Genomic DNA, 25,304 nt, shown 5'->3' on the forward strand with positions numbered 1-25,304 from the left:
GCTATTCCTGTGGTCCTCATTCAAACCGATGTTAATTTATGCAAATTGTAAATGGTTAAAAAAGTATATATAAGAGTAAAAAAATATTTTGACAAGCAATCTAAGTATGGTCAGACCGAACCCGTCAACGTTGGTTTTGAGTTGATAGCTTAAAATGGTGAAAGAGGAGGTCTAAACAAAAAAAACATTTTTTTGTCCATTCTAGTCTATGGCCCATTTTCTGCAATTGAAATGCATTGGTATCCATAGCAACAACTCCGTTTGGGCTGCTGAAGGATGAAACAAACAGCTGTATCTTTTGATTGGTAGTAGATAATTATGCTCTGATTCCAGATTTAAATACCAGAGAAGTAGACCTCAATGTCATACCCTCTAGGTTTTTATCTAAAGTGCTGGAAATGTGGTCAAAGTTGCCGATTTGTGTCAAAAGTTGCATTGTTCACCATGAATGGACGTTGGAAGTCTGGGAGTTAATGTCACAATAGGACCTTTAGAATGTTGAATAAAAACTAAGAAAGTGAATAAAGGCCTAAAAGCTTAGTAGTTTAAAAAGTACAAAAGGGGCACCCGAGAGGTGCAGTGGTCAAAGGCACTGCAGCTCAGTGCAAGAGGCGTCACTACAGACACCCTGGTTGGAATCCAGGTTGTATCACAACCGGCCATGATTGGGAGTCCAATAGGGCGGCGCACAATTGTCCCAGCGTCGTCCGGGTTTGGCCTGTGCAGGCCGTCATTGTAAATAAGAATTTGTTCTTATCGGACTTGCACATTTAAATAAAGTTTAAATTAAAAAGTAAAAAATATATAAAGAGTTCTATGCAAGCACACTGGTCCTGACCTCGCTGCACATTTAAAGTTTGAATGACGTTTTTGCTTAATTAAAAAGTGTAAGAGGAGTAGCCTTCCAAATAATAATAATATGAAGTATGACAGAGATTTAAAGTGGGGTCTCTCGCATCACAAGCCCCCTTTCATAATCACATTGGTAATAGGGCTGTATGCAGCGCAGCGATTATGTAATGGTTTATATCATTTAAAGTAACCTGCAACCACAAAATACTGGCTTCACCTACTCTCAGATACTACTGGTGCTCAGGGTTTTCCTGGCTATCAAGGCTACTTGCTCCTGCCAAACCCTACGCCACGCCCACGGATGTCAGTTTTTCTCCGCAATGAGTCTGGATCTGAGTACCTCTCTGAACATTCACCACCGAATGCAAACGCAACTGGGTCTGTCTGATTGGTCCAGAAACAGATGGGTTGGGCCAGAGCCAGAACACAATGGATTAAAACTGCGGTTAGAACATATTTTATTGGCTTGAATAATCTGATCGATTGGATCGTCTTTAATCACTGATAACTTTATTTTGTACAACACCCCTAGTGCCCCTCATCACCACAAACAACTTCAATGTTGGCAGTCTCAGACTAAAGTATGTCGTGAACGACAGAGCAGCTGAAGAATTTAGTGTGAGTCCTCAGGCTAGCTCAGGACCAGATCTCTGTAAAATGAACAAATTGTCAGACAAGCCAGAATATAAATAATGGAATACGAATGCACAAGTAAAGAATATAAAACTTATGGGACACAGACACTTATGAGGTGTTTGTGCGCAATGTTGACATACAATAATGTTTGTAACAATGTAACAACCAATATTTTAATGAGATTTGCGACCAAAAATATTTTTGGGGGGAAAGTTATGGTATAAATAATGAAATTCTCCTCAAGAGCACTGCATGACATTGAATCGATGAGTTACTATCCCCAAAAATTGCTTGTGTCCCATAATATTTTACACTAACTTTCACTATGGAGTACTTACTAATGATTTCATTTCTCAGGATGGTGTAGAAGGTTCCAAAGACCAGAGAGCCTCTCTTCCTGTCCACATGCAGCACATCCTGGAAGATCCACTCCCTAAGCAGTGGTGTTAAATATATAAAAAATAATAGTAAAGCTACATTTTAAACTGTAGAGTATAAACTCAGCAAAAAAAGAAACGTCCTCTCACTGTCAACTGCGTTTTCAGCAAATGTTTAAATATTTGAATGAACATAAGATTCAACAACTGAGACATAAACTGAACAAGTTCCACAGACATGTGACTAACAGAAATTGAATAATGTGTCCTTGAAAAAAAGTAACAGTCAGTATCAGGTGTGGCCACCAGCTGCATTAAGGACTGCAGTGCATCTCCTCCTCATGGACTGCACCAGATTTGCCAGTTCTTGCTATGAGATGTTACCCCACTCTTCCACCAAGGCACCTTCAAGGGAAATGGCCCTAGCCCTCACCCTCCGATCCAACAGGTCCCAGACCTGCTCAATTGGATTGAGATCTGGGCTCTTCGCTGGCCATGCAGAACACTGATATTCCTGTCTTGCAGGAAATCACACACAGAATGAGCAGTATGGCTGGTGGAATTGTCATGCTGGAGGGTCATGTTAGGATGAGCCTGCAGGAAGGGTACCACATGAGGGAGGAGGTCTTCCCTGTAACGCACAGAGTTGAGATTGCCTGCAATGACAACAAGCTCAGTCCGATGATGTGACACTCCGCCCCAGACCATGACGGATCCTCCACCTCCAAATCGATCCCACTCCAGAGAACAGGCCTCGGTGTAACGCTCATTCCTTCGACGATAAACGCAAATCCGACCATCACCCCTGGTGAGACAAAACCGCTACTCGTCAGTGAAGAGCACTTTTTGCCAGTCCTGTCTGGTCCAGCAACGGTGGGTTTGTACCCATAGGCGACGTTGTTGCCGGTGATGTCTGGTGAGGACCTGCCTTACAACAGGCCTACAAGCCCTCAGTCCAGCCTCTCTCAGCCTATTGCGAACAGTCTGAGCACTGATGGAGGGATTGTGCGTTCCTGGTGTAACTTGGGCAGTTGTTGTTGCCATACTGTACCTGTCCCGCAGGTGTGATGTTCGGATGTACCAATCCTGTGCAGGTGTTGTTACACGTGGTCTACCAATGCGAGGATGATCAGCTGTCCGCCCTGTATCGTTGTCTTAAGCATCTCACAGTACGGACATTGCAATTTATTGCCCTGGCCACATCTGCAGTCCTCATGCCTCCTTGCAGCATGCCTAAGGCACGTTCACGCAGATGAGCATGGACCCTGGGCGTCTTTTTTTGTGTTTTTCAGAGTCAGTAGAAATGAATAAACCATAGATAATTCTGTTTGAATGGGTTCTATGAATTCTAATTTTGGGACTCAGAAACTCATTGCAACTGGCATGTGAATCCTCCTCTTTCCTGCATCCAGGTAAGAGAGGAGCCAAGCAACGAGCTCTCAATCACCAACAGGCTTTGCTCACCCAGGCATCTGTCCAGAGCTTCCTGAATTCTTAATTGCTGTTCTTTGGTTCACCACTGCACCAATACAAATTCATGAGGATGTTTAAAATCCTCCTTATACATTATCAATGACTCAGGGCTCCCGAGTTGCACAGCGGTCTAAGGCACTGCATCTCAGTGCTAGAGGTATCACTACAGACCCTGGTTCGATTCCAGACTGTATCACAACTGGCCGTGATTGGGAGTCCCATAGGGCGGTGCACAATTGGCCCAGCGTCGTTAGGATTTGGCCGGAGTAGGCCATCATTGTAAAAAATAATTTGTTCTTAACTGACTTGCCTAGTTAAATAAAGGTTAAATTAATCGAATCGACTCTGGATCAAGCCAGCTGAACTAAATACACAACCACTACACACAAAGGGTAGTGTTCAATGTGGAAACCATCCAAACTGTTAAAAACACAGACCTTGAACGAGATGGAGCTCGAGTAATTGACAAATCTTAATCTGACCTCCACTTCAAGTTAATAAACCCGATTAGCTTTAGTCAAATACACCATGGCGGCTACAAAAGGCGACATTACATGTGCTTACACGTGCTCGAACAATAGCCACAAAAAAAAAGGCCTCCAAGAAACAGCTTGCTTCACAAAAAGCTAGCACCATTAGCCAGGATCATGAGGACCTGTCCCTTCCCGAGGCCTTACTGCCAACCTCATCTTCTATTGAAGAAATTATTTGAGCTGAGATCCCAATGTACAGAACTCAACATCAAACTAGATGGCATTAACTTTCAGCTCAGTGCAATAGGGGGCAAAGTGACAACCCTGGAAAATGCCCTGCCTGCCATCAATAACAAGATAGCCCTCAATGTGGGGTGCCTGGATGAGGCAGAGGGGAGATTCCTATCCATTGAAAACTCACTGGCAGATGCTATGGAAACAATAACCTCTGCTAAAAAGAAAATGTAGCATCTGGAAAATAAAACAGAGGAGTGCATTTAAACCGGAATAAACTGTCTTTTATTAAACATGGCCGAAAAAGAAAACAGCCACAGATCCGCTACCTGCAAGACTGACTCCCTGAGTGGCTCCACCTATCCCCCGACAGGCCCATAGAACTGAAGAGAGCTCACCGAGCACGGAGGTCTCCACCAGCAGCCGCCGCGCCCAACCACCATACACTTCCTGAGATTCATCAACAAGGAACGAGTGCTACAGGTATCGAAAATCCACGCCATCACAGTGGGGGAAAGCCAAACTCACCTTGCTCCAGGACCTTTCAGCTGGAACACGCCGAAAGCACCTAGAGTTGAACAAACCTTAACTGACCGAGGCATTTTCAGGGGATGCAAATACCCAAACGAGTTCAGGATTCGTCACCAAGGAGCCCTGCGACACTTCAAAACTCATGATTACTGAACAGAAATACTACGAGTATAGCAATAGGCCTAGCAGATTGTTTGCATACCAATTAAAAAGAGCAGCCAGTGTACAATCATGGCCATCCGAACAGCAGATGACAAGGTCACATATGATCCAAATAAGATATAGGTCACTTTTCATGATTTGTACTGAAAAAATATACAGATGCAGAACTCCATTAATTTCTAGAGAATCTCGCTACCAAACTATCAGAGACAGACCAAGAAGATCTCAACTCCCCCCTCACCCACGAGGAGGTCCGCGAGACAATCATCTCCATGACACCTAACAAGTTCCCAGGCCCAGACGCATTTCCCAGGGTTCTACAAAGCTTTTTGGCCCCAGTTTAGCCCTATTTTCATGCCAATGCTGGATGATCTTTGCAAACATGGAGCTCTCCCAGACTATGTACACAGCCCGTATTACAGTGTTGCTTAAAATAGACAAGGACCGTCTCTCCTGCTCATCCCGTTGGACTTCGACTACTAAATAATGACCAAATTGCTTGCCAAAAAACTAAACACTCTTCTTCCCAAAATAATAAAACTGGATTAATTTGCGGCAGGTAATGTTCTGATAAGATTCGCCGTCTTTTTGATATTATAGACCAAGTAAATGCAAAGAAGACCCCTGTACTGGTGGATGGAGTGGACCGATCTGTTCTCAGTCTGGCCTCAAACCTTATGGCATTTCGATGAGAATATAGGGTCTTCATTCATTGAATGATGTCTACTAATGGTCTGAACTCTGACAGATTCTCTTTGGGACGTGGTACAGACATGGACGCTCGCTGTCCGATCTGCTCTACTTGTTAGGGGCGGAGTTGATGAGGAGAAATCCAAGTATTATGGGTGTCTACATAGCCAACGCTGAGAAATCCCTCCCATTTTAGACATAATTGCTCAGTAAGGCAAGTTTTCAGGATATAAGATACATTTGAACAAATCCAATGTTTTCTCTCTCAATATTCCTGACTGGCGCAGTGGTCTAAGGCACTGCATCTCAGTGCAAGAGGCGTCACTATAGTACCTGGTTGGAATCCAGGCTGTATCACATCCGGCCGTGATTGGGAGTCCCATAGTGCGGCGCACAATTGAAGGAGCAAGAATGCAAGAATGATCTCCGAACCTGGATTAGTTTAGTCGTCAAAATCAATGTGATCCATATGAACATCCTCCCTAGACAGAACTATTTATTTCAGATGCTCCCATGCTATCTCCCAGTTTCTTTTTTCAAAACAACTAACCAAAGCATCACCAAATTTATATGGGGCAATAAAAAACCTAGGATCAAGTTCTCCACTCTGTTGAAACCTGAATCTAAGGGTGGTCTTGCCCTTCCCTGCCTTCAATTGTACTACTGGTCTGCCCAAATCCACAACATGCTAACATGGATCACAAACAGACAAGACTATGTGGATTCAGACAGAGGCCCAATCCTGTGGTTCATTGCCATGAAGCTTAATTATATTCACTAACTTTAGTGAAATGGGCAGGTAGCCTAGTGGGGCAGGTAGGTAGCCTAGTGGTTGGAGCATTGGGCCAGTAACCAAAAGGTTTCTAAATTGAATCCCCGAGCTGACAAGATAAAAAAAATCTGTCGTTCTACGCCTGAACAAGGCAGTTAACACACTGTTCCTAGGCCGTCATTGTAAATAAGAATTGGTTCTTAACTGACTTGCCTAGTTAAATAAAGGTTCACAAAAGAAAAAGCCTAAACTTGTGATTACAACACCCTACTAGTAGGACTTCAAGAAATGCCTTGGCATTTCCTCCCAAATATGCTCTCACACGCATATAGTATGCAACCCAGACTTGACAAAAGCCCTGAGTGATGCCAACGTTCAACTTTGGCATACTCTAGGGTTCAGGACCTTTTCAGACCGGTTTCATCAGAACACAACATCCCTGAAATACTCTCAAGAACTCTGCAGTGAATTCAATGTGCCAAGATCCAATTTAAATATCTTCAAATTAGACACGTAATTTCCTCATGTCACTTCCGAGAGGAGGTTTAGAGCTCAGCTCAATGAAGTTGAGACCCTTCTTGCTACAGCACAATCCATCAAAGGCAAAATCTCCTATATCTTTAGACTCCCATCTGAGAATGTGGGCTCTTCCTTTACTCCTTTGAAAATAATCTGGGAAAAGGACCTTTGTCTGACTATCAGTGATGAGTTATGGACGGATGTTTGCGACAGGGTATACTGCTCCTCTACTAATATAAAAATGAAATATATATATTTTTTTCAATGTTGTACAAATTGTATTACACCACAGTGAGACTCCATAGAATGAATACAGACATTTCTCCTGATTGTAAAAGACGTACATCTGAAAGCAGTGGAGGCTGCTGAGGGGAGGACGATTTGTAACAACTGGAATAGAGTAAATGGCACATAGAAAACATGTGTTTGATACCATTCCACCAATTCTGCTCCAGCCATTACCACGAGCCCGTCGTCCCCAATTAAGGTGCCACCAACCTCCTGTGTCTGAAAGTGGATCTTACATGCATGCGTTTTGGCATTGCGGGGAGACGGACAGATTTTGGCAATCTATACATACTGCTGCATAGAAAATATTAGATGTAGTTTGATATGACCCCGTGGCCATCTTCTTAATGCTTAGCAGGACTTTGTTATTGATCTAAACAGAGAAAATGTGTTTATGACTATCACATACTTTGCTAAAAAAAAATGTATTCTACCAAGGTGAGCTTCTAATTCCTGTCCTACATTTAAAATGTGGATTGACCAGATTGTTGACTTTCTTCCTCTTGAAAAGCTCACTTGTGACCCACTACTCAACTATATTTCAAACTGGACAGAAATGTGTGTATATACATGCTGTAAAAACAAGTTATTTGCTCGTTGTCTCAGTTAAAGCTGGAAATAGCTAACACGTTCACGGATAGTGCTGCTGCAAATGTGTTGTTTGTTTATTTTTTATTTCTGCCACATCTGTGAATGTGGATTGTTTTGTTTGTTGATTGAAAAACAAGAACTTAAATACTTCCAATAAAACAATACAAAAACACACGGACCCAGTCTTCATATGAAAACCCCAATAGTGTGGAGCCATTCCCCTTACAACTAGGGACAGGAATTATTCCCTGGTCTGGTCACATGGTGAGGGAAACTCCTGGCCCTGCCTATCATTATTGTGAAGTTGCCCCTAGATGCTGATCTTGGGGCAGTTCTGCATTTTTTAAGGACACATGTTTAAGGTTAGGATTGGGGAGAGGAAACTGATCCAAGATCTGTACCTAGGGGAAACTTCACCCTGGAACACTCAGGGCAGCACAATGTCCTGTGGCCTGCCACCAGTGTGGACAAGGAGATGCTTCTTCATGTGGCCAGACTGGGTGAAGCACTTCCCACAGTAGACACATTGAAACGGTTTCTCTCCGGTGTGCACCCTCTCATGCATCTTCAGCTGGTGGCTGTGGGAGAAGCGCTTGGTGCAGTGGCTGCAGCCGTACGGTTTCTCCCCCGTATGGACCCGCATGTGCCTCTGCAGGTGCGCCGGCTTGGGGAAGGGCTTTCCACAGAGGCTGCACCGGAGCTGCCTCTGGGTGGAGTGAGATGTCAGCTGTTGTGGCTGCTTTTCTATGCCTTTCGGTGAAGAAGTGGAGCCTCTGTTGAAATTCGGGAAGTGGACTGGCTTCCCTCTTCGGGGAACCTGGTGGAGAGTAACCCTTGGGGATGAAAAGCTGTTTCGGTTGGACAGTCCATTGAAATCTGGCAACTTGGACCTTGATCCTACAGTTGTCCCTTGCTCCGCATGTTGAGTGTCAGGGGGACACTTTGTCTGTCCAGACTCCATTCCTCTGTTGTCCACAAGCTGCCTGCTGTCTGAACAAACCTCTCCAGATGTCACCTCTTGGCCAGTTATGCTCCATTCTGAACTCATATCTGCCTCCACTTTAATGGGAACTGAGTCCACCAGCACCACATCAGGCACCCAGTCCAGAGAGCCCAAAGCAGACATGTAGACCCCAGAGTTACCAGGCACCCCTCTCCTCTCTGGATGTTCAGACAGCCTCTTGGAGTCTGGCCCTAAATTATGAGGAGCATTCACAGTTGGGTTGTCAGTCTCTTGGTTCTCTGTCCAATGGGACAGGCTGTATTCTATGGGTTGATGGTCAGTTTCCCAGGTCACACCCTCAGCAACCTGATGGTCCTGTCTTGCTCTGTTGTATTGTGACGCTGGATGCTGGAACGTCTGGTTTTCAGGTTCTATATTGAGTGAGGTGTCTGGAGCTCTGTGTCTGTTGCCCTGCTGGTCCAGAAGATCTGTGGGTTCAGTAGATGATGAAGAACCTGGTTCTGGCACAATGATCTTCTCACTGCTCTCACTGACTGGTTGGACAATCTCTGAAATGAGTCAACGTAAAGCACAGCATCAGCTTCCTATAGTGGAGACTGATTCTTCTTTGCCTTATTTATTAGTTATGAATAATGACTAAGAAGTTAATCAAATACGGCAATAAACATTGAAGGCTTTACTCAACATAAAGTGTATATTCTATGGACTTGATAAGTTGAACAAAAATACCTTCCGGGCTGCTGGTGGCAAGGTTCTCCATTTTGATAAGAGGCATCTCTTGCATATCTGCCATCTGTTTTGTATTCATCAGAAACAATTTATTAGAAAAACTCCCCCACCACCATTGAAATATGAAAAAAAAAACTAATACATTTGGGCGTGTGTATGACAACTGACCGGCATGCCCACATCCTTGTCTGTCGCTGTGAGTCCTGCGTCTCTCCAGTTGGTGGCATCCTGCGTAAAATTTCTCCCTTTACGCTCGGCACAGCGATTCTCCACTGCACCAGAAAAGAGAAACCCTCAAACGTTATATATTATACATTACCTGTTATTTTTTTACGTTTTCAAAGATGGTAAAACAAAATCCAAGTATGCCTGTTGACTTTCCTTGGAAGCTCCCTCTTGCCCGGCTAACAAGATCTGTGTCCCGCCTGCTGACCGTGTGTCGGAGGGCTCCGAATTTCTCTGCGCTTCGTCGAGAATTCTGGAATTTTGTCAAAAGCAGCTTCCTCCGCAGGTTATCAATTTCTTTCTGGCTATGGGAAATTTCCAAACGTAAAGCAGCATGGCCGTCATCTACAAGTTTGCAGATTTCGGCAACGGCTGCATTCGCCAAAACCTCGACGATGGAGGCTAGCTGAGCGTTAAAGGCGACTGTATCGTACATGTCCTTAGCACTATGTTTATGTTAAACACTTATGTTATAGTAATTTGAAACTAAGTGCTCAGTCAACGTCTTGAGACTACACAATTAAGGCCATAGACGTTACACTATTTTTTATAAACAAACATTTTTCGGCTACTTCCTGGATAATTTCTCCGAAATAAAGGCTGGCTTTTCAAAATAAAGGTTGCTTACACATACGACTTATGTTCCAACATTGCCACCTGCTGCTGAATCATATTGTATGTTGCTCCTACTAAAAAGCAATCAAATGTTTTAAAAACCAGCCTGTTGTGAATTAAATCAAAACACACACCGTCATCCAAAAATGATTTTACTATTTAGTTCAAGTACAAAAATACAAAATCAGAATACAACTGAATTATAAAGGAATAAATACATTCCTTCAATTAAAAGTCATTTAATTGAGTAGGCTAAGGGTTAGTAGTCTGAAAACTAACTGAAGCACCACACTGAGAACGCACTCTAACTCTGAACAATGTAACAGTAAAAAGATATACAAAATCTGAATATAGAATGAATAAATAGCCAATGGGATTTCAGATAGTCCTCAGCGATAGCAAAACAACTAGATAACATATAACATTTTGCTTTTTGTTTTTACAATAAATGAGAACGTTGTAAATAAAAAAAATAAACATTGGTAGTAATAACATTGGTAATAGGTGTGTATGCAGTGAGCATATTAGCACATTATGTCATTCACAGTAACCTGTAAGCACAATGTACTGGCTTCTCCTCCTTTCAGTAACTACTGGGGTTCAGGATCAGATCTCTAAAAGAAACACAGAACAGATTGTCAGACATTCCTTTATCTGGAAACACATGGTACATGAAACTGTCCTCAGAACAAACACTGCATGACATTGAATGAACAAATATATATTTTTTGCCTGTTTAACATATGCTTTTTTTTTTATAGACGTATGTTGTTGTCGATACTAACCTTCCCCGTGGAGTACTTCCTGATGATTTCATTTGTCAGGATGGCATTGAAGGTTCTGCAGACCAGAGACAGGTTCCAGTAGCCTCTCTTTCCATCCACACGCAGTACGTCCCGGAAGATCCACACCAGCGACTCAAGAGGAAGCTGCAAGAAAGTGCATCATTTCAATGGTTCCAGTGTTTTAGCTGCCTATTTTGGTTAAGTGTTTGTTGTTGAACATTCGGTGCCTAAAGCAGTGGAGTTGTATATAAAAGAGGCCAGGAAAGTCACTAGGTAGGCTACATGTCAAACTCCAGATGGTATTTATGGGTGATTCCTCACAAAACTAGAAACAAAAATTGTGATTTGGGGGATTTTCACTCAATTTAATCAATATTGGTGTCCTTTGGAGGAAGGATTGTTGACATTTGTATCTTAAATCATATTTAAGAACCCTTCTATAGATTACATTGTGAATATCCCCCAAATCACTGTATTTTTTTGGTTCTAGTTTCGTGAGGAATCATCATAACATAAGTATGTTTATTATATGAATGGTAATCCAATCGTTATTTTCAGTTGAATCCTGTATGGAGTATCAAAAACAAAGAGTCAGCGGTTTGGCTAACTGGGCTGAATCTGAATTGTGTCCCACCCACCAACCCCTCTTTTACGCTACTGCTACTCTCTGTTCATCATATATGCATAGTCACTTTAACCATATCTACATGTACATACTACCTCAATCAGCCTGACTAACCGGTGTCTGTATGTAGCCTCTCTACTTTTATAGCCTCGCTACTGTATATAGCCTGTCTTTTTACTGTTGTTTTATTTCTTTACCTACCTATTGTTCACCTAATACCTTTTTTGCACTATTGGTTAGAGCCTGTAAGTAAGCATTTCACTGTAATACCTGTTGTATTCGGCGCACGTGACAAACTTTGATTTAAATCTGATATTAGGAAAGAAGGAAATTGATTCTGGTTGTTCTATGTGAGATAAATCTACAGGTACTGTACTTACCTCCAGGAGATGAGGTTTCCCCAGACCATGGTACCTCTGAGGATTCTGGGAATAAAGAAGAAGTTAGTGAATAGTTAGGTTCTAGAGTACTGATCTCTGAGTTGTATTGAATCAGTGAGATAATCAGACATTGTCTTTTCATTTGGCCTACCTCTCTCCCCTACCCTCTATAAGCCCAACCATATTAAACCCAACCATTGACAGTTTACCATTCCAGTCAGCACTCTCTCTCCTTGCAACTGCTGGGTCGCCAGGTCCGTTTCCTGGGCCAGTAGTGCGCCGGCGTCCGGGAACCTGTCGCTTTGTTCTTCTTCCATGTCGATGTCCGGAAAGAGGTCATCGTCCCGCTCTTCCCTCCGCCTTCCTCTTTCCTGCGTCCTAGTATAAGTGTAGCCGGGCAACGAGCTCTCGACCACCAACAGGCCTTGTTCGCCCAGGCACCGGTCGAAAGCTTCCTGGAAGGCCGACGCCGTCACGTTCACCTTGTGTTTCCTCTTCATGTGGTTCTTGAAATTCTTCTTGTTCAGCCTGATTCCGCAGAGATCGCACTGGACCTTGGTGGCACGGCACCAGGGTGGCACGGCCATCTTGGATTCGGCCAGGTATCTCCTCAGGGCCTCCTCGTTCTCTGCAGCGACGTACTCTTTGTGGTGTTTCCTCTTCATGTGAACCTTGAAGTTCTTCTTGTTTAGGATGATGCCGCAGTGGTCACACTGAGTCTGTACAGGAACTGCGTCCCTTTGGGAAGGTCTTGGCGGTCTCTCAGTCTCAATCTGCGGCGTCGGAGGGCAGCTGTACACTTCGGGCGAGGAGGGTTCCGAATCCTGGCGTGTGACCGGATTGTGACTGGCAGAAGCATCTGGTTTTTCCATTGGAGGTGTGTCTGTGTTTAGAGTTTGAAGAGCGACTGGTAAGCTCGGAGGGGTGGCAGGTCTGGAGCTGGAAGGGACAGCAGGTATAGATGTGAGAGGCAGGACAGGTGTGGATGTTGCATGGGCGAGAGGTCTCTGGGCTGGAGAGGGATGTTGCTGGAGGGGCGGAGCAACAGATGGAGATTGAGCTTGGACACGGGCAGGTGTGGATGTTGCATGGGCGAGAGGTCTCTGGGCTGGAGAGGGATGTTGCTGGAGGGGCGGAGCAACAGATTGAGCTGGGACACGGGCAGGTCTTTGAGTCCCGTTCCGCTTTCTGCAAGCTCTGAAATGTTCTATAAACAACGCTTTTCTGCAGAGTACATGGTCACAATAGCTGCAGTGGTAGTGAGGGTAGTCTCTGCACGTCAGTTTGCAGTTGTAGACGATGTACTCTGACAGAAAAGGGTGACAATAAAACAATCAGTATAAAAAAAAAAGAATGTTAGATAGTGACTTTAAAAAGTCAAGTGTACAAGGACATTAGCACGTACAACATGGCATTCATACAACTCAACTGAACAACTACAAAGCATTATTGAGTACAAGGAAATCGTTATTTTCTGACACTGCGGTTTCCAAAGTTCCCCTCACCGTCATTCTGAACTGCACTTTTCAGGTGGCTCTGGATGTGTGGGATGATCCGGTGTAACTCGTTGGGTTTGAACGCAGACGGTCGGCAGAAGGGGCAGTGGTAGAGGGAGCAGCACGTGGTGCACGGTTGTATCTTGGGAGTTTCACCAACTCGGAAACTGGTAATATGTTGCTGTGGAAAAACAAAGACAATAATGAATAGTCAATAATAAAGGGAAAATGGTCCGAAAATCCAGACGCAAATTCTACATGGTCCCAAATTGGGGACCAATAGTTCAGCAACATGCAGATACAAAATGTTTTGTATAGAAATGACAATTCTTTGTTTCCTACATTAATACATCAGAAAGCCATGTCTTGTCTACTCTACAAAAACATTATCAGAAGTATGTGGACATCTGTTCGTCCCCTTTGCTGTTATAACAGACTTTCCACTAGAAAAACAGCCCCAGACCATTATTCCTCTTCCACCGTTATTTTCTGACACAGTTCATACTACACATTGGGGCAGGCAGATTCTTCCTTTGGACTGCCAGATGGTGAAGTGTGATTCATCACTCCAGAGAACGAGTTTCCACTGCTCCAGAGTCCAATGGCGGCGAGCTTTACACCACTCCAGCCGGCACTTGGCACTGTGCATGATGATCTTAGGCTTGTGTGTGGCTGCTCTGCCATGGAAGCCCATTTCATGAAGCTTCTGACGAACAGTTATTGTGCTGACGTTGCTTCCAGAGGCAGTTGGTACTCGGTAGTGAGTGTTGCAACCGAGGACAGAGGATTTTTACACTCTACGCGCTTCAGCACTCGGCGGTCCCCTTCTGTGAGCTTGTGTAGACTACGACTTCGCAGCTGAGCCATTGTTGCTCCTAGACTTTTCCACTTCACAATAACAGCACTGACAGTTGATCGGTGCAGCTCTAGCAGGGCAAAAATTTGACAAACTGACTTCCTGGAAAGGTGGCATCCTATGATGGTGCCATGTTGAAAGTCAATGAGCTCTTCAGTAAGGCCATTATACTGCCAATGTTTGTCTATGGAGATTGCATGGCTGTGTGCTCGATTTTATACACCTGTCAACAACGGTGTCGCTGAAATAGCCGAATCCACTAATTTGAAGGGGTGTCCACATACTTTTGTATATATAGTATATTTGTATCCACAAAAATGTTATTTACTATGTGTACAGTTTCTTACCTTTCTGGGTATGTCACTGGAACTGACTATGGGGTCAGGGGTCATTGCGGGGGGCCCAGTGTTCTCATTGGAACTGACTATGGGGCCAGGGGTCAGTGTGAGGGGCCCAGCCTCATCAGTTGGTGCTGTGGATACCTCTTTCCACAGAGCGTGCTGATTGCCATTGACACCGTCCACCTCAAGAGTGTTAACTGGAAAAGAGAGAGTGAGAGGTCAACTTGACCAATTCTTAGCAAATCATTAGCTCAAAGGCTGACAACAGGCATTTGGAAAAAATCGGTAGCCTACCTTCGTCTTCGTCCGCATCATCGGCATTCGCCGCGGGTGAATCGCCCGACGAACTGTTGATTATTGGTGAGTCGCCGGTGACAGGCGTCAGCCCTTTGCCACTCACCGACTTGTACCTCGACTCCGCCAGGCTGAGTTGCTTCTCTAGCAATAGGATTTGCTCCTTGCTTTGAGAGACTTCTACACGTAACGCTCCACAGCAATCGTCCACTAACTTGCAAATCTCGGTCACAGCAGCTGAGGCTAGTATGCCCATGACAGAGCTTATCCGTTGATGCAAAACACGCGTTACCGACATTTTAAACACTTGTTTTTGTGAAACCTGGTCACAACTACTGATAGCTATGACGATTCAAAATAATTCAAAACGTCTAATAAACGATTTTGTCCCCAGCTTGTTCACGAAGTAGTAATATTTGTAAGAATACCTGGATTGTTGTCAATGCGCCGCCATCTTTAATAACTGTGTCTTTGCGCACGCATCCGATCAGCGTTCAGAAAGTTTAGACAGAAAGCTAGAAAGCGCCACCTACCGCGTGGAGACTAGAATGTGCATTATCCAGAGTCAAATCTTTGAGCACTAAATATTATTTTGGGTCATCTCTGACGACAGCTTGTTAGAGAGGAAAAACGAATGAATTATTCCTATGGTTTGCAGAATCATTGTTTAACATTGAGTAAATCAATGTTTTTTTTAATGGTTATTGGTTATCATGTTATCATGTTATCATGTTATAAACTGAGCACTGGAGTAATCTTAACCCCAGACAAACTATATGGAGGTTGTATTAGTCTCAAGATCTTGTGCAAAGTAAAATTATTAATTTCCAGTACATCATATATGTTTATTGCTTTTACCACAGATATAGAATGACCAAGACAACGTGATCTGCTGCACCACCGAGAGCACTGGTTGCATCACTGCCTGGTATGGCAACTGCTCGGCCTCTGACCGCAAGGCACTACAGAGGGTAGTGCGTACAACCCAGTACATCACTGGGGTTAAGTTTCCTGCCATCCAGGACCTCTATAACAGGTGGTGTCAGAGGAAGGCCCTAAAAATTGCCAAAGACTCCAGACACCCTAGTCATAGACAGTTCTCTCTGCTACCGCACGGCAAGCAGTACCGGAGCACCAAGTCTAGGTCCAAAAGGCTTCTTAACAGCTTCTACCCACAAGCCATACGACTGCTGGACAGCTAATCAAAAGGCTTCTTAACAGCTTCTACCCACAAGCCACTGCTGAACAGCTAATCAAAAGGCTACCTGGACTATTTGTATTGACCCCCCGCCACTCCCACCCCTTTTACGCTGCTGCTACTCTCTGTTATTATCTACGCATAGTCACTTTACCTACATGTACATATTATCTTAAACGCGTGTTACCTTAATTACCTTGACTAACCTGTGCCCCCCCCCACACATTGACTCTGTACCGGTGCACCCTGTATATAGCCTCGCTACTGTTATTTTATTGTTGCCCTTTCATTATTATATATTTATTTTTTTACTTCAGTTTATTTTAGTAAATACAATTATTTTTCCTAACTACGTTGTTGGTTAAGGAAGCGTTTCACCGTAAGGTGTTGTATTTGGCACATGTGACAAATACAATTTGATTTGTCAGCGACGTTCTTGACCGTTGCCTATTGGAAACCCTCTTATCCAAATAAGGCCGTTAGAACATTCTGTGCCAAATGTCCCATCCAAACACACCTCTATCCACACCCTTCACTCGATTTAACAGAGCCTTAGCCAAGCCAAAGACAGGCTCAATAAAGACTCAATAAATACATTGAAGATTTTCCAGACTTTCAGTCATCTCAAACCTTTTCTCATCCCATTCTATGCTGTCAACAAAAAGCACCATATCCATGTTGTTATATTGCCCCTTTTCAGAGCCAGAGATTATCGTAGACAATACTGCCATCTTCCAGAAAGTACTAGCCTATGCAATGTCATAAAGTACTTAAAAAAATGTTTATTACAGGACAACAATACAGGTTGAGGTACATAAAATGGGCAATTACATTTGAAATTGCATCACATTTAGCCCGTTGGCGAACACATAAAGTCACTTACAGTCAGTAGTAAACAAAGCCAATGTTGAAAGCGGTTTGAAAAGGTGTCAAGCAATTAGCAATATCTTGTTGACTAACAGCGATAGTTGTGCACGCAGATGAATGGGTATTGTGTGCCACATCCGAGGTTCCTCCAGCCCTGGCCCACTACAAAAAGACAAACAAAAATCTTAGTAATTTTATCTGGCATATTTTAACACGTCATACAGTTCTGGGACCAGGCTACCTGTCATTACTTTTCAGGTAATATCATACTAATGTGAGTGTTCCGGATTTACATTTACTATGTTAAGTCTAGTCCATGAGACCAGGCTGAACATCTTTAAGTTCATGTCTTACCAGCAGATTGCAGGTACATGCAGGAGTTGCTGGTTGCGGTGCTCTGGCTGTACCAATTGGTGTAATACATTCCTGAGCGGTCGATCCACATCCAATATCCCTGAGTAAACAAAGAGTCATAAGTCTTAGCTACAGCTTGTGAGAGCAAAATTGCAAGATTATGTTGTAATAGTTTTATTGCATCAAATGGTTGTTTTTTGCAACCGAATAGAGGGTTCTTATAACTCTATTGTGAACAGAAAGTGGGACACTGGGAGATAACACTGACAGGAGATTTATGATGTCTTTTGGGTGATAAAACCTAAAGAGATAAGGTTTTATCCATAGCATGAGTTAATGTTTCTGTTCTATATGGCACCTGGTAGAGATGACCCCAGGGCCAGACCTGGTCTCTTCACAAAGATAACTGTTTTTACAGTTTTTCCTGTTCTTGGGGGGGAAGCTCCAGGACCGAGAATTGTTTCTGGTCAGGTCACTATGTCGAAAAACTCACTATGTGAAAAACTCACTATGTCGGGCAACCCTTTCTCTCACCTGGAGGTAGAATCCACCGATCCAGGCGGTGGCTCTGTTGGCTGTTCTGGTTATCTGTTGCAGGTAACGATATTCGGGGGAGGAGCTGGCGGAGGCCAGGCTGGCGCCCAGTTCATTGCAATGTTCCTGAAAGAAGAGCGGGGAGGTGAGGGGTGAGACACAATGGTTCCTAATTGCACTTTTTTTATTGCATTTTAAATGTAGCCTTTAGGCCTATTCAAATCCAGATACGTCTTATTCGAAAGACAGAACCTATAGAATAGGCTAAACATATTCTGTCAAACCTTGAAAGACTTATTTGCACTGTTTATTGATTTGCACTAATATAGGTTATTTTCGTAGGCTACTTATTTAATTTTGGCTGCTATATTTATGTTATTATCTTATTTAGTACTTGTACAGTTCGATAGGCAAAATGCATGTCCTAAAGCCTATTCGTTTTTAGCATAAGCCAATGTTATTTTTGTAAAAAAGTGTTATGAAGTATGTTATAAATATCGATTTGTTTTCTCTGATTGTATTTAGGATCTTTACAGTTATGTAGGCAAAAGGCATATAGCCTAATGATAATTATCGACCTATTCGTTTTTAGTCGAAGCCAATTCAGTGTTATAAAGAATATTATAGGCTAAATAATAAATCGTTTTATCTGATTATTGTTGACTTTATATATAAATACACAATATTTAAGTTATTGAAAATAAAGTTGTTCGTGAGACAACTCCGACAGACTTATCATGTATTTTTTGTTCCTGCTATTGATGCTGCGAGTGTTTATACCCGATTGCCCGTTGCGCAATTCAAGGACACGCATAAACACTTTCGACAATATTATCCAAAATATTAGATTATACGTTTAATTTGTCAAAGAAACGTTTAGGCTACTGCAACTTTTATGGACAGCAGTCTATGTGTAGGCTTATAATATTGGCTAAGAAAGGAATTTTCCGATGGCACAATTTATTTTGCCAACACTTTAGTCAAGCAGCCTAAACACACGTAGACCTACAAGGTTTGTTTAAACTTCCTATTCGATTAGTCTATCTTGCAATTTACTATAGCTACTGCGTTTAATCTAGGCTATTAGCAAACAACTTTCTGTGATGGAACTCCGTTAGGCCTATAGACTATATTCATTCGATAGTTGATCATGAAAGAGTAGGTTATTCCTAGGCCAACAAGTCACATTCAAATCGAATGGGGATTGGGGAGAAAAAGGGACATTAAGATTAGCCTAAAAGGCCCATGACCACGCGACATTGGAGAGGAGAGGGGAAAAACACCTTTAGGCCTATCTGACATTTTGGTCTCCACTGAGTTAGGCAAATCATCTTCAAAATGTTATTAAATTTGATGTTCTGGTGTCTCTAGGGCAATTCAGAAAGCTGATTGAGAACCTTATTACTGATGAATGTGTTTGTTTTTTTGTTTTTATTGAACCTTTTTAAACTAGACAAGTCAGTAAAGAACAAATTCTTATTTACAATGACGGCCTTGTTCAGGGGCAGAACGACAGATTTGTGTCTTGTCAGCTCGATCAACGCTCTAACCACTAAACTATCTGTCGCCCCGCCCCGTGTTTTTCCTTTTGCTTGCATTTTGTATTTCTATTTTGATGTGTGTATTTTCTGTAATTTATGTAATTCAGGGCTCATCTATAAAAGGGACCTCGGTCTCAGTATGACTCAATGATCAAATGAAGGTTAAATATAATAAAATAGTTATGAATTTATGTCAAGCTTTTAGACGCTTTAAATAGGCCTATATTAAATTGAGAAGTGCATGAATTACCTCAGCGTTGAACCAGGACCGAGGAGTGTTCACAAACATGTAACACTTGGACTGGTAGCTGAACCATCCGTCAGGGCAGAACCTGCGTGCCGCTGTGAACACGCAGATAAAATACAACAATTATTTGACATCGTAATACAAGGAGTTGATATTGACAGGAGTATGAACTTTGATCTCATAATATAAAACATGATGTCATACTGGTGTTTTTTTCCCTCCCTGCTAAAAGAAAACCAAAAAAAACACTAGTCTTTCGTTGCGTGACCATGCATTGCACGATGTACAAAAAGTCCGCAATCGTAGAACCAGTAAAGGTGATAGTTGTTATTTTACATAATTCACCATAAAAGGTGTCAACATACCTTTAGGTGCCGCAGCCACCTCTTCAACAGCCTCAGTCTGTACATCCTCTTCTGGAAAAGCACAAACAATAAAACAGTCCTCGATATTACTATTTAGCCACCAGCAAATCACTATGTCAAGGAGTTATAGATACTACATAAATATGTTTGTTTTCACGGGTATATTTTATAGGTGACAGGTCGTTAAAATCATTGTTTCTTACCTATGTGAAGTCTGACAAAACAGAATGCCTCAAATATAATTTATCAACAAATAAGGCACATAATACACAACACAATCTCACACTCACTTAGAGCAAATATGTACAAACAGTATTTGCAGCAGATTTCAATGTGAAGTAATTGTAATTGATCAGGAAATAAGGTGATGCTGAAATGAGGTGATGCTCCACAATAGACATTGATGCTCCTGCTTGATTAAAGCCTATAGAGAAGAACTGACCTGGGGCGTCACTCAGCTTCTCCTCTGCTGCAGGAGCCTCAACCTCAACAGCCTCCTCTGCAGAAACATGGAACAAGGAAATCAATTTGACTTTCATTCAACTGGGAATTGGGAGAAATATTGATTCAGTGCTCTATTACTGCTCTCAGTACAAACATAATTAGAGCTACAAACCTGGGGCACTTTTTGTCTCTTCTACCGCCACAGCATCGCTCTCCACAGGAACTTAAAGGGGAAAACAACTATTTTCACTATTCAGTAACAATTAATTACCCTGTGCTGTATTAGTGACATTGTTGAGTATTTGGCTGACTTACCTGCTGCTGCCCTAGCAGAGAGGGCGACACAAAGTAGTGCAAAGATGATCAGAACCTTCATGGTGGTGATGATGGTGGTGCTGCTTGTCTGGATGAAAAGGGAGAGAACGTGTTGGAGAATCAACTAGAGAGAATGATACACAATCATTTCAGACTACCACTAGACAAGAGTATTTCCCCACAGAAGACAACCTTAAAAATGTAGCTAAAAGTTAATCACCACCATAGTAAATACATACATTAAATGAAGAAAGGGTGAGAAAATAAGACAAGTTGACACTCGGGAACAGACACTATAGGACTCTTACCTGTTGTAGTAGGTAAATCACTGTTGTTCTCCTCAGATACTCTTCCTCAGGTAGGCCAGTGATGGAGTGATGAGTGGAGATTTCTCCATTGTTTATGTACTGTTCTGTCCAGCATGATTTCACTGACGCACGTGCTGTGAATTACGAAACAGCATTGGACTTTGACGGTTTATGATTCTGTATTTATACTTCAGATGAAAAATCCCATGCTAGGAATTCAAATATAGCATTTTCAAGGTCAGCAGAACATGGCCAGCCCCTGTTTGAAGGTGTGTTCCTGTAAAAGATTGCAAAATAACACACATGTCCTTATTGTGATCGTGTATGGAACTTTGCCAAGGAAGTCACGTTAATTATTTCCCGACCATAAACCATTTCCTTTTCATCCAAGGAGTGGGTCAGACATGAAAGGATTTAGTTTGACTTCAATTTAATACAAAATTAAAGCAATATCATCCATGTCAATATAATATCAATATCATATTATACATTTTATATATACTAAATGGCTTTGTGTACATACTTCAGATCTGATTTCGAATGCAAATACAGCATTTATCAAGGACAAGGACAAGAATGTGTGTTCCAGTAAGTGATGATAAAACCATAATTGTGATAAGGAAATTGTAAACATGGAAAATCAATACGGACATGGATTGATTCAATTTACAGTACGTTTTTCTCAGCACTATTGACCTTGAGATAACGTAGGGGGTATGTTCATTTAGTTATAATCACTTTATTGTTATTTTGCAGCGATTTGTCTAACATTTCCAGTCTCTCCAACTTAAAGCTGCAATCACCAGTTGAAACAATAACAAATCCTGCCCTGTTCCTGTAAAAAAGCTGAGGGATGGGGTTGTAAAAATGTTACCACTCGGAAATGCACCTTCCATCGATCACAATGATAGTTTTAGCCATGTTTTGAGGCTATATAGTGTTTGTTTATACTTACTTTATTTACACTCATTGAAGTAAAACAAGCTTATATTTTGGATTATGACGGGCTACGACAGTTGACCTAAACTCATCATTTATGAGTTATATTCTTCAAGAATCAATGGGTACATAGCATTAACTTATTAGTCCAAAAATGGATGTAGCAACAGCAGATTGCCTCTTCAATGTATGTTTGTATATCGGAGGGACAAACGCAGTAGACCAATTTCCATCCTGTATGGAATGTCATTATCTTATTTCTTGAAAAGACAATCCACATTTACAATAAATCTTTACTGACAACATGACATAATAGATGACAACAGCCTAAGTCAAAAATGTTTTTGTCGTGCCCTTTTCACGACTGTCTTGGTGTGTTTGGATCATGACAGATCGTTGGTGATGTGGACACCAACAGTAGACTAAATTAAGTGGGGGAAAAATACCAAATGATTAGGGTGATGCACATGGGCTACTAACATCTTACTACACAACATACACTTACTAGTCTAATGTCCATTGCAATAGACTAGCATCTTTTCCAAGCTGCTTCACAATGCAGAAACAGAAGATAGGCTCCTGCTCATATGAGGCGTTCCGGCTCGCAGAAGCCAAGGCTACTTACGAGACAGGCAGCTGGTGGCACCTTAATTGGGGAGGACGAGCTCACAGTAATGGCTGGAATCACATGGTCTCCATGGGTTTGATACCATTCCAGTCACCACATATTGATGATACGTTTAAGTTAGTCTGAAACATAATATTTTTTTCATGTCCGACTCACTCCTTGGATGACATCAAGTCAGTTAAGGAAGCAGTTTATGGACAGCAAAGAATTAAAGGTGATCTCCAGGGCACCGTTCCAGACATGATCACAATAAGGACATTGTTTTTATTTTACCACCGCTTACTGGAACACAGTAAATTACATTGATAAAGGCTGTATTTTAATTCCTAATCTGGCAGCCTGGTCTCAAAGACTAGACGTAACATAGTAAACCCAAATTAGAATGATATGTTACATTTGACCGAATTAGTATGATATGTTACATTTGTATGGTTACATAAGACAGAAGGTTACTTCAGGCAAAAACGAAAGAAGGGTGGTTGGTCAAAAAATAAAGTAGGGTGGTTGGTCGGGGTGGATGAGTGGGCATTTAACATGAATGTCTAGCAACCCAAAGGATGTGTGTTTTTGCCCGCTTTGAGGACAATACAGTGCCACTGACACGGCCCGCAACCAAAACATGCGGACTCTCCTTCACTGCAGCCGAGGTGAGTAAAACATTTAAACGTGTTAACCCTCGCAAGGCTGCAGGCCCAGACGGCATCCCCAGCCGCGCCCTCAGAGCATACGCAGACCAGCTGGCTGGTGTGTTGACGGACATATTCAATCGATCCCTTTCCCAGTCTGCTGTTCCCACATGCTTCAAGAGGGCCACCATTGTTCCTGTTCCCAAGAAAGCTAAGGTAACTGAGCTAAACGACTACCGCCCCGTAGCACTCACTTCCGTCATCATGAAGTGCTTTGAGAGACTAGTCAAAGACCATATCACCTCCACCCTACCTGACACCCTAGACCCACTCCAATTTGCTTACCGCCCAAATAGGTCCACAGACGATGCAATCTCAACCACCCTGCACACTGCCCTAACCCATCTGGACAAGAGGGATACCTATGTGAGAATGCTGTTCATCGACCACAGCTCAGCATTTAACACCATAGTACCCTCCAAACTCGTCATCAAGCTCGAGACCCTGGGTCTCGACCCCGCCCTGTGCAACTGGGTACTGGACTTCCTGACGGGCCGCCCCCAGGTGGTGAGGGTAGGTAACAACATCTCCACCCCGCTGATCCTCAACACTGGGGCCCCACAAGGGTGCGTTCTGAGCCCTCTTCTGTACTCCCTGTTCACCCACGACTGCGTGGCCACGCACGCCTCCAACTCAATCATCAAGTTTGCGGACGACACAACAGTGGTAGGCTTGATTACCAACAACGACGAGACGGCCTACAGGGAGGAGGTGAGGGCCCTCGGAGTGTGGTGTTAGGAAAATAACCTCACACTCAACGTCAACAAAACTAAGGAGATGATTGTGGACTTCAGGAAACAGCAGAGGGAACACCCCCATATCCACATCGATGGAACAGTAGTGGAGAGGGTAGTAAGTTTTAAGTTCCTCGGCGTACACATCACAGACAAACTGAATTGGTCCACCCACACAGACAGCATCGTGAAGAAGGCGCAGCAACGCCTCTTCAACCTCAGGAGGCTGAAGAAATTTGGCTTGTCACCAAAAGCACTCACAAACTTCTACAGATGCACAATCGAGAGCATCCTGTCGGGCTGTATCACAGCCTGGTACGGCAACTGCTCCGCCCACAACCGTAAGGCTCTCCAGAGGGTAGTGAGGTCTGCACAACGCATCACCGGGGGCAAACTACCTGCCCTCCAGGACACCTACACCACCCGATGTCACAGGAAGACCATAAAGATCATCAAGGACAACAACCACCCGAGCCACTGCCTGTTCACCCCGCTATCATCCAGAAGGCGAGGTCAGTACAGGTGCATCAAAGCTGGGACCGAGAGACCGAAAAACAGCTTCTATCTCAAGGCCATCAGACTGTTAAACAGCCACCACTAACATTGAGTGGCTGCTGCCAACACACTGACTCAACTCCAGCCACTTTAATAATGGGAATTGATGTAAAATATATCACTAGCCCCTTTAAACAATGCTACTTAATATAATGTTTACATACCCTACATTATTTATCTCATATGTATACGTATATACTGTACTCTATATCATCTACTGCATCTTTATGTAATACATGTATCACTAGCCACTTTAAACTATGCCACTTTGTTTACATACTCATCTCATATGTTTATACTGTACTCGATACCATCTACTGCATCTTGCCTATGCCGCTCTGTACCATCACTCATTCATATATCTTTATGTACATATTCTTTATCCCTTTACACTTGTGTGTATAAGGTAGTAGTTTTGGAATTGTTAGCTAGATTACTCGTTGGTTATTACTGCATTGTCGGAACTAGAAGCACAAGCATTTCGCTACACTCACATTAACATCTGCTAACCATGTGTATGTGACAAATAAAATGTGATTTGATTTGATTTGAAATCTTATCATGGACAACTTTACCATTTGCGCTAATTAGCAAATATTTACTACTTTTTAGCTACGGAGCAACTACTTAGCATGTTAGCTAACCCTTCCCCTAAACTTAAGCTTTTAACCTAACTCCTAA

The 25,304-nt window shown here is 42.7% G+C and overlaps 3 protein-coding genes across 4 annotated transcripts; all 3 read right to left on the reverse strand.

Moving 5' to 3' along the window:
• Window positions 1-6,974: 6,974 nt before the first annotated feature.
• Window positions 6,975-10,122, reverse strand: LOC110534797 (zinc finger and SCAN domain-containing protein 5C). The gene is made up of 4 exons (XM_036933923.1): window positions 9,673-10,122; window positions 9,460-9,563; window positions 9,292-9,355; window positions 6,975-9,110 (listed from the first exon to the last, which is right to left on the reverse strand). The coding sequence occupies exons 1-4, from the start codon at window positions 9,950-9,952 to the stop codon at window positions 8,026-8,028; spliced, it is 1,533 nt and encodes a 510-aa protein (XP_036789818.1). The 5' UTR covers window positions 9,953-10,122; the 3' UTR covers window positions 6,975-8,025.
• A 148-nt stretch (window positions 10,123-10,270) lies between these two features.
• LOC110534751 lies at window positions 10,271-15,414 on the reverse strand. Of its 2 annotated transcripts, XM_036933918.1 has the most exons (7): window positions 14,909-15,406; window positions 14,621-14,811; window positions 13,427-13,598; window positions 12,131-13,227; window positions 11,922-11,966; window positions 10,917-11,060; window positions 10,271-10,745 (listed from the first exon to the last, which is right to left on the reverse strand). In XM_036933918.1, the coding sequence occupies exons 1-7, from the start codon at window positions 15,204-15,206 to the stop codon at window positions 10,722-10,724; spliced, it is 1,971 nt and encodes a 656-aa protein (XP_036789813.1). In that variant the 5' UTR covers window positions 15,207-15,406; the 3' UTR covers window positions 10,271-10,721. The 2 variants fall into 2 exon arrangements, with proteins under 2 accessions (XP_036789813.1, XP_036789814.1); XM_036933919.1 differs by lacking the exons at window positions 10,271-10,745; window positions 10,917-11,060 and having other exon boundaries at window positions 11,944-12,085; window positions 12,117-13,227; window positions 14,909-15,414.
• Window positions 15,415-16,870: 1,456 nt separating this feature from the next.
• LOC110533208 (ladderlectin-like) lies at window positions 16,871-21,236 on the reverse strand. Its single transcript, XM_036934588.1, has 9 exons — window positions 21,082-21,236; window positions 20,774-20,861; window positions 20,631-20,681; window positions 20,457-20,513; window positions 20,015-20,065; window positions 19,653-19,744; window positions 17,862-17,987; window positions 17,328-17,427; window positions 16,871-17,135 (listed from the first exon to the last, which is right to left on the reverse strand). The coding sequence occupies exons 2-9, from the start codon at window positions 20,832-20,834 to the stop codon at window positions 17,062-17,064; spliced, it is 612 nt and encodes a 203-aa protein (XP_036790483.1). The 5' UTR covers window positions 20,835-20,861; window positions 21,082-21,236; the 3' UTR covers window positions 16,871-17,061.
• Window positions 21,237-25,304: the final 4,068 nt, after the last annotated feature.

This window comes from Oncorhynchus mykiss, chromosome 10 (assembly GCF_013265735.2).
Source record: "Oncorhynchus mykiss isolate Arlee chromosome 10, USDA_OmykA_1.1, whole genome shotgun sequence".
NCBI lineage: Eukaryota > Metazoa > Chordata > Actinopteri > Salmoniformes > Salmonidae > Oncorhynchus > Oncorhynchus mykiss.